We start from the raw sequence: 12,423 nt of genomic DNA, 5'->3' as shown, positions 1-12,423 counted from the left end.
AATGTTTAGGGACAGTCAGAAGAATACTAAAGCACCATTTCCTTCAGCAGGGATGGGCTGCAATGATGTTTCTCAGGCACTACTGTGCTGGCAGAGTGCCCACAATGATCCCCACAATGTGTCACCAAGCTCTGACACACCTGAGCTTCTCTTCCAGCCAAGTTGCTCCCTGAAGGGAGTTGAGCTTCCTCATCCTCAGGCTTTTCTTTCTGAGGGCTCTCAATCAAATCTTTTACTGTAGATTTGCCTTTGTGCCATTTGATTTTACCTAAAGCTCAGAAGACCCTGCTGTGCTTCAAGAGGCCCAATTTTGAAGCAGCACATCATGTTTAAAACCATTTTTGCCTTTTGCTGGGACAAACCCCAAAGCTTGGTGTCAGCCTCAACACTCCTCCAGGCTTTTTCTCCATCTTGTTGGCAGCTGATTACAAACAGAGTTCTAATCCAGACCCCACCATCAGCTGATCCAAGCTGAGGATGCTCCCCAGGCTGCAGACTCTTGAGGGAACAATCAGGGAATTGCTGCCCTATTCCCTTCACCTTTTCTCCACCATTTAAATGTCTCTCACACCACAGCCAGGAGAACAAGCCTCAGCACTTGCACATTTTTCTGCAGGGAAGCACGAGTTGCCTCTGCTCTTTACTGTGCCACATAAAATCGTGGTAAAACACCAATTGTTGTGATAAAACACAGGCAGTGGAAAGGAAGAGGATAAAACCCATCAAGATCCTGCCAGGTGTTAAAATGAACCTGGAAAATTAATGATTAATGTTGAGAATGACTGAGGGAACTGATTTCCAGGAACTGAGACCTTTTTAATGAACTCAAGTTATTGTTTAAAGTTAATTTTGATTCTGTATTTGGGGAAGGGGTGTGTGTGCATGGGCAGGGAGACAAACAGAATGGAGGGAAGGGAAGGCTTTGAAGTTCCCTTGGCAATAACCATTAGGTTTATCCTGGGTGAGATGAGATTCAGGAAAGGAAATGTTCTCAGCTCCCAGGGGCATCCATTCCCTCTCTTGTCTAGCAGTAAATAATCCATAAGGAGCCCGGAAGGTGTTGGGAGAGCAATTCCTTGCATATTCTCTGAGTAGCACAACAAAATAATGCCCTTTTTTTTCCAGCCTGCCTGTCAGTGCTGCTGAAGTATCAAATCTTTCTGATCTTTCCCCAGGAGGCAAAGAACAAAGGGAGAGTGCTTCTGTGTGTGGGAACACCCACAGGGATGGTGGGAGCCAGCCAAGCTAAATTATGGAAGTATTGTAAGGACTATGATGTTTAGAACCAATAGAACTTTGCCTGATACAGCAGGAGAAGAATAAAAGAAAGTAAAAGAGAAAGTAGTTGTGGTCTGCCTTCCTCCTCATCCACCTCTGAGTCCTGGCAGGAGCTCCAGGAGCTTGGAGTCACTCTAAGATTTACAGGAGCTTGGGGTAACACATCAGAGAGCAACTCACAGCAGAGGAGAACTTGTTTGAGATAAGAAGGCTCAGAATATTTCCAGAAAATGTCCTGGGCTCTTTTCCATCTTGGGAATTTTTTGGAGGGGGGAAACAGAGGAGGAGCTGCCTGTGAAATATTCCTGTCTGTGCAGATGATGTGTTTCAGATATTGATGACACACAACTCCTCAGCATTCCTTATAACTAAGAGGAGCTCAAATGAACTACATGATTTCAAAACTTTGAGAATTAGGCAGGTTTAACAGTTATAACCTCCTTTTTTAGGATAAATCGCACTCTATTGAAGCTCTCTATTTTCATGTTAGTTAATTTGCCCCATTCTTTCAGTGCTGGTCAAGAGGAAAAATACATGTTCAAGTGGTACAATACATACTCAAGTTGAATATAATGTTGAAATACATGTCCAAGTGCCTTTATACAGATCCTTTTCTAGCAGCACTTGTACTTTGCACTTGCCATTTATTTATTGATTTCATAAATTATGGAGCTACACTTCCTGCAAACATACCTGTTGTGCTAATTCTTGAGGTAAGTAAAATCTGCTTTTGATAAGGGATTCATTACCACAGTTCCTTCCACTATAAATTTCTGGCATTCCTTACTTTTCCTGTCCCCAAATCCCTTTTGCTTCAGTCTCTGGCTGGAGAATTCCTGTTGCTTGTCATATTTGGGGTGTGTTTTGTGGCAGAGTGAACTTGGAGGGTTTCTACAACTCTGAGCCCTCCCCAGTGTGAGAGTCTAACCCTGAACTCTGTGCTCTGAGGCTCAGCAAGAGATTTGAGCCTTGCACAATGTGTACAGCAAAATCCTGTGGCTACAGGGTTTCTACTGCTCAAATTCATGCCCTGAGAACTTAACACAGCCCTTAAAAGGTGCTTTGGAACAGAAGGTGATGCTCTCCCCAGATTTCATGATGTATTTAGGTACCATTGCACACGGTGAGTGTGAGCCAGGAACCCGATGGAGTTTCTGCAGCACAGGTCACCCAGCTGAGCCACAGGCTGGGGACAAGAAGGAAGAGATGCTGGTCTTCATCCTGACCCAAAGTGCAACCAGATAAGTGGAGAGGGGGTGATGGCAGGGATGGAGAAGTCAGAACCAAGGATACCTCAATGGGGATGGAGAAGAGCCCGAGCTGGGTATTCCCACAGCTCCTGCCATTCCTCACTAGTTACAACCTCCCAGGGAGAGGAGACCTTGTTGTCAGTTTGGATAAGTTCAAAATGCTCAGTGTGTGTTAAAGAGGTCAAAATCAGGTGGAAAATTCATTATAAAGAACAGAGAGCAAAATATTGAGTTATTGATGCCAATTCAGTGACACATTCCCATGGAAGTGCTGTGGCTGCTTCTCATTCCCCTCACTCCTCTGCTTTTACCTTCAGAAATATGTCCCTAAAACTAGAAAATTACAGACTGAAGGGAGATCTGGAGAAGATTTCCTACAGGTGAGGGTTTATAGTCTCCCACTTTCACTCTGAGAATGGTACCTGAGCTGCAGGAATGTAACAAAGAGCAGGGGAATAATTATTCCTTTTACTCTTTCTAGGACAAGTCATGATTTCTGAGAAAAGAAAACCAGGGTGGAACCCAATAAATTATTGTGCACAAAAGCTGGATATAACAGGAAATGTTTTCTGTTAAATTCTGTTGAATATAACAGGAAATACAATGTGCTGTTAAGCTTGGAAACTCATTGTCACAGGGTACAGCACCAGAAATACATTTGGGCTAAGGAAAGGTCAAAGTTAAATCCATGGATATTGGATTCCCTGATGCCTACACAGCACAGTGGGTTGGCTGTGGGTTTTCTGCACAGAAAGGAGACATAAAATCCCCTTAATTGTCTCTTTTTGTGCTCCTGGCTGTGGCCAAGTGTGACCATGTCACAAGACCAGGTGGAGAAGATGGGCTCAGACCCAGGGAGGCTGCTTGGGAATGATGGTGAAGGAATTTTGGTCAATATGGGGCCTGAGGAAACTTGAAGAAAACTGTTGGGTGCTTCCCTGTGGCAACTGGGCTTTTGTGCAACCCAGGGGAGTTCCCCTGAGCAGAGCAGTGCTTGGCTGCTCCTCTGGGTCACTGCACCAGGAGCCTCTGGACCTCTTTTGCCACAGGGTCCCCCTTGGAAACTGGAGCAGACGTGCTCCTTGTGCTCCTACAAACGTGCACTTGAGCAAAGATGGGATTTTGGGCAAGGCCAGGTCAGTTTTGGAGCTCTGGAAATGCCCTGTGACAAAGGGGTGGGGACCATCAGGAAGGAGCTTGTGGGTTAGGGAAAGAAAACTCTGCTGGGAAAGGAATCAGCCCTGAACTACTGATGGATTGAACCCTGGAGGTGGGTCTGTGTGAAGGATCACACCATGTCCTGCTTCAGGTTGGAAAGGGCATCCTGGGGCAACACTCAGGGGTTTGGGGAAGTCTCTGCACTGAGCTGGACTTTAGGGAGGTATAAATTGCCTCAGGTCAGCTGGAAAATCCTCCAGCACTTTCCTCTCTTCTCTGCTAATGCCTGAATTTTCCAGGTGGGTCGAGCTGGTGAGGATGGAGCTGGGGGATGTCTCAGGGCAGTGACAGCCCTCAAGGATGAGGTGGGGAGATGGGGACCTTGGAGATGCTGGCAGGCCCTCAGAAAGGCATGGAATCCCTTTGGAAAGGCATGGCAACCCTTTGGAAAGGCCTGAAAGCCCCTTGGAAAGACATGACAGCCCACCCTGCAATAGGGCTTTGTGATGCCACCTTCCTAACACAAGAGAAGGGGTTGGAGGGTTCAACCTGGCATTACCCTCCCTTTGCTTGCTCTGAAGTGTGTTAGAGATGATCTCACTGGGAAAGGGGGGGATTTGATGGGAATATGGTGTGTGTGACTCAAGTCAGGCCTTGCAGAAAAATAAAGTCTAAAACTGGCCTTATTTGACCTGATTATGCTACAAATCTGGTAGTTCTTGCCAATTCACTGCTCCACAAGGGCTCACTTGAGCTCCTTCCCCTGCCTTTCTCAGGGGATTCAGCAGATCTCTGGGATATCAGGCACTTATTTAAGCTCAGTTTCAAGAGCTGCTCATTCAGTGGAAGAAACAGCTTGGTAAAGTGGTGACATTTCTGTCCTTTACCTCCCTTGTGGGCCCTTTCCTACAGACACAGCCTGCACTCAGTCTGTCATTGTCAGCAAGGCAAAGCTGATGATTATTTTCCCCCTGTTCCCTGCAACACCTGATCCTATCAGATCCATGCAGAACAAGGTTATTGCACCACAACATCTGTAAGACCCCCCAGGAAAGGCTTCAGTTTGGAACAAATTTACCTGTCAGGTGAGCTCGGGGCTTCTCTGCACTGGAAAGTGTGTCTGTAACTGAGGGAGAGGGAAAAAAAGAGGTGTAAGGCTGTTTGCTGCTGTTCAAGTCATAGAATCAGAGTCTCCAACTCCTGGCCCTGCACAGACACCCCAACAATCCCCCCCCGTCCCTCAGAGCATTGTCCAAACCCTCCTGGAGCTCTGGCAGCCTTGGGGCTGTGCCCACTGCCCTGGGGAGCCTGGGCAGTGCCAACCACCCTCTGGGGGAAGAACCTTTTCCTAAGTCAACAAGATGTGAGTGGTGATGATGACACTAAGGGAATGGTGTGCAAGCCCTTTTCATTTCCACAGGGAGTCAGGAGTTATCTGCTGTGATCTCTTATTGACACCACTGAGGTGACAAAACCCCTTTGCAGTGAGTGAGTTTGTCAGAGCTGCCGGAGGGTGAACGTGGATGAGATTTTGGCATGCAGGGGCTCCCAGATTCCTGCTTTTGCATGTTCAGGGGGTCACACTGATCCCACAGAGCTGCAGCAGAGGTCTGTGCCTGCACAGACAGAGCACAGCCCTGGGGTTAGACATGCTCACCCACTATGCCCCCAGTTACCTCCCTGCATCTTGTCACCCACGTTTGCCTCTGGCTGCCCTGGTTGTTTGGAAGGAGGGATTAGGGAGGTGAGAGCAGGAGGCAGCAGCGTTCTTGGATTGTATCCAAAGGTGCTGGGATGGGGGAAAGGTCTGGCAAACTTACCATCTACTGCCCGTTGCTTCAGAAAGAGGGAGCCCCTCTCCTCTGGGACCTGCAGGAGAGATTTACCAGCAGTTAGCTCAGGGCTCCAGGAGGAACCTCCACAAAGGGGCTTGTCTGAGTTATCCCAGAAAATGGAATGTGCTACAGCAAGTCAGAGAGTTCACCAAGAGCTTTAATGAAAAGTGAGGAGCCCTGACAAGGTTTTGCTTCACTGAAAGAGATTTCTGCTGTAGGTTTGAAACTGCACCTCTGAAAGGGTGCCAGGGACAGGACCTGGGCTTCTGGGGGTGAGATTTGTTAAACTCCAGTCTGGATGAGCCCTTGGCAAAACTGGGAGAGGCCCAGCAGAGTGGGCAGTGGGAATTAGGCATTGCCAGCCCTCCTCTGGGATGGTGACTCCACCAAGCACTGCTGGAGCTCCTCTGCTGCTCAGAGCCTCCTGTCCCTCAATCCAGGCAGAGCAAGCAGAGCAACGTGGGCAATGCTCCCCTGCCTCAAGACCTGGCAGGTCTGAGCCTTTACTGGGTTCATCCATAACAAAGAGACTAACTGAGGTGCATCAGCTACACCTGCTTTTCACACACAGAGTCAGCCAGGTTGGAAAAGACCTCTGAGTCCAACCTTTGACCCAACCCCACCTCGCCAACTGGACCATGGCAGTCGGTGCCACTTCCTGCATCTGTGTGATTTCAGACTGTGGATGTGCTGCTTGGGCCTGCCTTGGATGTTGGGTGACCTGCTGGGCAGGCAGAGAGGAGCTGAGCAGGTCTGAGAGAGCAGCTGGCAGAGGGTGAGCTCAGCAGCTCGCTGACACTGTGCCAGGGGAGGGCAGGGTGGCTCATCCTCCCTCAGCTCTTACCTCCTAGAGCTGAGCACACCCAGCACTCCCTCCTGCAGGGCACAGCCCTGGGCCCTGCCAAGTGCCTCTGATGTTGAGGTGGAGCAGTTCCCAGGGGCTGTGCTGCCTGCCTGGCACACGCCTGCCAGGGCTGCTCCTCCTGACTCACAACCACGTGCCAGCTCCAAAGGGAGGTTGCTGTGGGATGCTGGCTCTGGATCCAGCTCCCTGGGGAGTGAGGGGCATCCCCTGTGCCACCCCAGGGCACAGCAGGGAGCAGCCAGCTCAGGGCTGACTCCCAGGGCTGTTGGGAACCCCCACCACACTTGTCAGAGCCCACGGGGTTGCTGTGGTTTGGTTTATGGACAGTTCCCAAAAATACATTGAATAAACTGCCACTGGCCAGCTTGCAGCAAAGGGTTTGATGCATTTTTAATAAGCAGGTTGGAACAGGATTAGTATGGAGATGCTGGAGCTGTCTGCTGGTGGCTGTGTCTCACACAGCTTCAAATACCGCAGGAGAAGTGGAAAATAGGTGATTTATGTTAGAGGAGAAGTAGAAAATAGATAATTTATATTAGCTGGGGAAAGGAGAATGTTTGTGGAAGAAGAAGCAGGCTGCCTGGGTTCAGGGACTGCTGGCTACTCTGGTAAACCCAAAGCTAATCTGAGGTTTTATCAGCAGTAAACATCCGTGTGCTCCTGCAGAAAACTGTAATTTCTGCAATAGTTGCTCCAGTGTGTTGGGAAAAAAACACAGCAGGAAAACAGCCTTGCCCACCTGCACACAACTACATCACCCCACAGCCTCCTGCTCTGCTGGAAATGCCCTCTGGCAGAGGTGGTGGTGTGAGAGCTCAGGGTAGGGCTGAGGGAGAGTTGTGGTGTGGTCAGGGAGATGTCAGGGCCTTTCATTGTGCCCGAGGACTTTCTCCAAGGTCCTGCTTGCTGTGGTGCCTAAACTTGTCTGGGCTGTTGATGTGACACAGTCACAGCCAGGTGACTTTGTCCTTCCCCTGCTAGGAAGCTCAGGATCAGGACTGAGGATTTCCCTCACGCTCTGCCCTTGCTTTCAGCCACATGGATGCAAATATGAGTACATTTGCACCATTATTTGTGTGAGAATTCCTACAGAGTGGCCAAGTGACACATTTTCTAGCAGTGCTAAGTACTGCAAGGAGCTGCAAATCAACCACAAACCTACATTTCAGTCTGGAACTTCTGGGGAACTGTTTGCATACTTGAAGCCTAATTTCTGCTGACGTACTTCAGATAAACTTGGATGTTGCAATACAAACAGAGGTGGTGGGAAAATGGGAAGGAGAGCGAGAAGAATCCTGCTTCTTTGTAAGAGGTAACAAAATGGTTCTGTTTAAACCTGAATTTACTTCTTTCCAAAGAAATCCAGATGGAAACTCCAGGTGCAGGAGCTCCTTCCCAGATGCTAAAGGACAGTGGGATGCAGATAGAGCAGGGTGCTGCAAGGTGGGAAGTTATCCTGCTGTTGGCAAAGCCATGGCTGGTCTTTTTATTCCTAATTGTGCTTTCTGATAAGGATAAAAATAGAAATCTCTTAGAGAAAATGTTTTGGCACCAGGCAGTGCTACATAATGAGAAGGTGTCAGTAATACTTGTCCCAAACAGGCACAGATGTTGTACATTGATGATGAACAGAGCTAAGCAGCAGGAGACAATTGATCATTTACACAATTAGTGCTTTTCTCTCTTTTCCTTTCTTGCTGAAAAGTTCACAGCCTTGCTTTGATTTTCCCTTTGGTTACTGGGGAGTGACCAACCAGCCCTGAGTGATGCTGAAAATCCCACCTTCCAGCTGACTCACAGACATCCTGGACAGGCAGCTGTTACCCTCAGGGCATGGATGCAAACCACTCCTAGGTGGTTTTGGTGTCAAGAATGTCCAAAAGCCCCAGTGCATTTATACCCAGGTATTGCTAAACCCAAAAAGAAGGGCTGAACATCCCCTGTTCCTGTGCTTTGGCTCTTGAACCTCTGGACAGGGCCAGGGATATCCATCAGAGAACAGTGTGGGAAAAGCAGCTGGCACTTCAGGCAGAGGCATTAATAAACAAAACATGCCCAGCACCTCCATCCACTCCAGTTTTAGCACAGGACACTATTTTACAGCTCATAGGTGGCACACAGAGCCAAGTTTTGCTCTCTCCAGAGATGCTGCATGGCCTGGGCTGGGTGTTTTTGGTAGGGACCTGTCCAGTGCCAGTAAAAACTGACCTCAATAAGAACATTTTGGCTGGACAGTAGTGGCCAGAGGAAGTCTGGACCCAGGGCACATACTCTTGGCCTTCTGTGCCCACAAGGACCACGTGCATCCAGCAGCAGTGGCCACTCAGGAGTTTTACTGCTGCTCTTGGGAGGGGAACCCCAACACCTGGGCCCATCCAGGGACAACACTCCCTGCTCCTCCCCAGGCATTTCTCCATCCCTACACATCAGGAAGCCATTTCAGAGTCTCTTTCCCATGTGGGAGGATCTTTTCTAAGCTTTGTTGCCAGGTTTCTGACTTCCTTTGGGATGGGATCCAGGTGGAGCTGCTGGGACTTTCAAGCCCCTTCTCCACTGCTAAGCTGCCATGGCACAGACATGGCACACAGGTCCACATGCAGCCCTTTGGACAGGCTCTGGAATTTCTCTTTGTGGCCCTGACATGCCAAGGATGCCATGAAAATAAACCCAAGTTTGTTTCCAGGCCACAGGACTGGATGCTCTGCTTTCCTGGGCCAGCTGAGCAGGTTGCTGAGGCAGCCAGAGATTCTCTTGGCTGCTGAGCTGCTCCTTTGAGAGATTTATGAACTCAGACTCAAACTTGGCTTCCTTTTGGGGAAGGATAAGCAGCACTCCTGGGCCTTCCTCTGGAAGGGCACCACTAGAGCCTTTATATAGTTTTCCTGCTAATTACACAAGCCATGTGTTATTATTTAAAGAACTCTATTTTCTCACCTCACTCTGTCTTGGAGCATAAAAGAAAGTGACTTCTCTTTCCAAAAGGAGCAGTGCAGTGAGCCTGGAAGGTGTCCAGGGAAACCATCATCAAACTTGAATTATTCATCCAAGGCTCCTTGTACCATAACAGACGGAAAAACTGGTGGCTCACACATGTTGTAATGACATAACTTGCCCTGCTTTTTCCTGAAAGGGACATTTCTAGGGGAAAGGTGAGTTTGCATCCCTTCAGAGGCAGGAGGTGACACCATGTGCACCCACACAGAGGCAGAGATGACCAAACTGCCTCACCCCGCAGGCAGAGCGCCAGGAAAAACACACCCCTGTTGCACAAACCTCCCCTTCTCCTCCCCTTGCTCCAGGAAGGACTCACTCAGGAATTTACTATGTTTTCTTCTCACATGCTGAGTCCCTCCCTCCTCCCAGGACTGTCCCCAGAGCACAAGAAGGTGACAGTCCAAGCATGTGTGGGCTGAGCTCTAGTCCTGCAGCAGTCAGAGGGTTCTTCCCGTGGGCACTCTGCTGTGAGGGTCAGCAAACCAACGCTCATCTGGGGCAAACTGGGGTCTGCCCACTGGTCCCAGTATGCCCAGGGCACCCACACCCCAAAACCAGTGCCACAGAGAGCTCTGACACACACATCTGGTCCCAATAGTCCTGGTCTGGGCTATCAATGGAGCACATGGGGAAGGAGCCATTTAACAATCCAATTCTAACTCTCCAAATGCAGAAGGAGATCCAAAAAGACATTTTCCCAAGAAGCATTCCCACGGACTGGAAGGGCAGGACTCAGCTCCTGGGTTCAGTGTGTGACATGGCTCTTTGGGGACTTTACAGACAAAGCCACACAGGTGAGAAAATCCACCCACCTGCCCTTTCCTGCTGGACAACACAGATGGTAGAGCCAGAACACAGGAGAATGAATGAAAAGCTGAGAGCAGGCAGGAGCCAGCTGAGGGGCAGCTCCTCCCACTGCACAGCGGGCACCCAGCCAGCCCCATGACTTTCCTCTTCCTCCCTGGGACTCACAGGGGTTGTTAAGTCATCTCATCAGCTCGTTACATCACTGTGGGAATGTTACACGCTGATAGCTGAGTGCACACGAGTGGATGTGACACCAGGGCAGCCCGGGCTGGAGCAGTGCTCGGGGCTGACGTTGTGCTCTTCCCCTTAAGGAGCCAAGCCCACTGGTAAAAATACTTTTCTCTGCTAACTCTGCCAACAGGATCAAGAGCCAGCAACGCATCAGACTGATCAAACGAGCTCACACTTTGTTATTCTTTCACTCTGTTCAAGGCTGAGCTGTTCTGCTCTGTACAACCTCAAGCAAAGCCCGGTGCAGCTGAGGCTCTTCACCTCGTGTGCACCCACTGGCCTCAAAAGCAGTGGCAGGGTTGGGGCAGTAACACATTTCACACAGGCAAGGACAGAAGAGGTGCCACACAAGGCTGCATGAAGGTAGAACCAGGTAACACAGAGGATGCTGCACTGGGGAACGAGCTCAGGGTCAACCAGGGGCTGGCACATCCCTGCAGGGCTCTCACACCCCCTAAACATCCCCAGACTAAACAAGGTTACAAACCTGCCTTTGAGGCCTCTTCCTAACCCTGCTTTTTTATCCTAAATAAGCTCCTAGCAAGCACACTGATTAGCTGGGGGATTTCAGAGTTAAGGGTAAAATTCTCCAGGCATACATGCACCAGGTAGCATGGCACAGTCCTGCTGAATTCACAGTGTCCCGTGGGAATGGGCACTTGCAGACTGGCACCAGAAGGGATGGAGCAGCATGAAAGAGTGTTAGGAGCAGCACAGCATGAACTTGCATGGCTGGGAGCAAAGGGAGTGCAGCTGTCAATGGAGAAGAGCTGAGAAGACCCCTGGATCCAGAGAGAGTTTTAAGGGAGAGTGAAAAATAGGGAGTGAATTTTAGGGCCAGGCTCCTTGTCTCAGATCAGATCTCTGCAGAAGTTTGCATTAATAACACACAAGAACTGTCAGCCCAGTGATGGGTGACTGACCCACTGACATCACAGCCTGGTCAGCTGAAATCAGACACCGGCAGGGGAAGTCTCAGATTTAACCCCAAAGAAGGGAGGAAAATGAGCCACAGTGTGAAAATCTGGCTGAAATCAGTGGAGAGACACTGATTTACATCAACTAGTGGTTTTTGAAGCATTGCCTGCAGCATGCCAACAAAAGTTTTAAAGTCATGCATTGTACTGTGACCTCAGCGAAATTAAGACAAGAACAGGAACCGTTAGTTAAAAAGTCTGAATCACAGAATCCCAGAATTCTGAGCAGTAATATGATTTATCCCGGGCGGTTTTTCTCAGCGTAAGGAAGGAGGAACGTAACAGCGAGCCTCACGCATTCCCTTAAACACGAGAAACTCGTAAAGAGAATTAAAAGACCCGAACAAAGGCAGCCGTGGGGGCGCAGGGCGCTCCTCCCGGCAGGAATGAGGAGCCAGTGCCTTACCTGGCTGCCGCAGGAGCTGGGCGCTCGCAGGTTCCCGGCCAGCAGGTAGGCGATGGGCAGCATGAGGACCAGCACCGAGAGCAGGCACAGCAGCACCGCGCACCGTATCCTCCTCAAATCCTTCCTGAGGTGCATCCCCGAGCCTTGGCTGATCCCGGGAGCCGCTGCCTCCGGCGTTATCTGGACCACGGGCTCCATGGCAGCTCCGGCCGGGCGAGATGCTCTTCCTCGCTGGGAGCCGGGGACGGCAACACCTCCTCTGGCGTCTGCCCTGCATGGAGACCCCCATTAAATAAGAGCTGCCCCGAGTGTGGGAAGGCACCGACACACACGCACACCCTCCCTCCCGAGGAATGCGCCGCCTACAATAGAAACCCAAGCGCGGGGATCGGGAGCTCCGCGGCTCCCCGCGCTCCCTGCCCGCTCCTGCCTCCCCACCGCTTTTTTTTTTTTGTTTTCCCTTTCCTCCCCCCTCTCTCAGTGCTGAAGGAAGCCAGGAAAGTCCCGGTGGGTGGAACCAGGATAAACCCTGCTGCTGGGCTGGAGAGACTTGAAAGCTTTTCCGCATGGCAGAGGGAACACGAAACCAACGGGAGTGAAAGTGAGAAGCAGGGGGGGAGCG

The 12,423-nt window shown here is 50.1% G+C and overlaps 1 protein-coding gene across 1 annotated transcript; it reads right to left on the bottom strand.

Moving 5' to 3' along the window:
• Positions 1–4,744: 4,744 nt before the first annotated feature.
• On the bottom strand, positions 4,745–12,178 carry LOC103759661 (TNF superfamily member 15). Its single transcript, XM_029960593.1, has 3 exons — positions 11,802–12,178; positions 5,507–5,555; positions 4,745–4,812 (listed from the first exon to the last, which is right to left on the bottom strand). The coding sequence occupies exons 1-3, from the start codon at positions 11,997–11,999 to the stop codon at positions 4,745–4,747; spliced, it is 315 nt and encodes a 104-aa protein (XP_029816453.1). The 5' UTR covers positions 12,000–12,178.
• Positions 12,179–12,423: the final 245 nt, after the last annotated feature.

This window comes from Manacus vitellinus, unplaced genomic scaffold (assembly GCF_001715985.3).
Source record: "Manacus vitellinus isolate BGI_N305 unplaced genomic scaffold, ASM171598v3 scaffold_27_pilon, whole genome shotgun sequence".
Lineage (NCBI taxonomy): Eukaryota > Metazoa > Chordata > Aves > Passeriformes > Pipridae > Manacus > Manacus vitellinus.
Note: the sequence above shows the minus strand (reverse complement) of the source record. Positions and strands in the feature narration are given on the sequence as shown.

Excerpts from the sequence above, each read along its gene's own strand:
- LOC103759661 (XM_029960593.1), bottom strand. The coding sequence starts at position 11,999 with ATGGAGCCCGTGGTCCAGATAACGCCGGAGGCAGCGGCTCCCGGGATC. Across the intron at positions 5,556-11,801 it reads CCAGCTCCTGCGGCAGCCAG|GTCCCAGAGGAGAGGGGCTC; the intron begins GTAAGGCACTGG and ends TCTCTCCTGCAG. Across the intron at positions 4,813-5,506 it reads GAAGCAACGGGCAGTAGATG|TTACAGACACACTTTCCAGT; the intron begins GTAAGTTTGCCA and ends CCTCTCCCTCAG.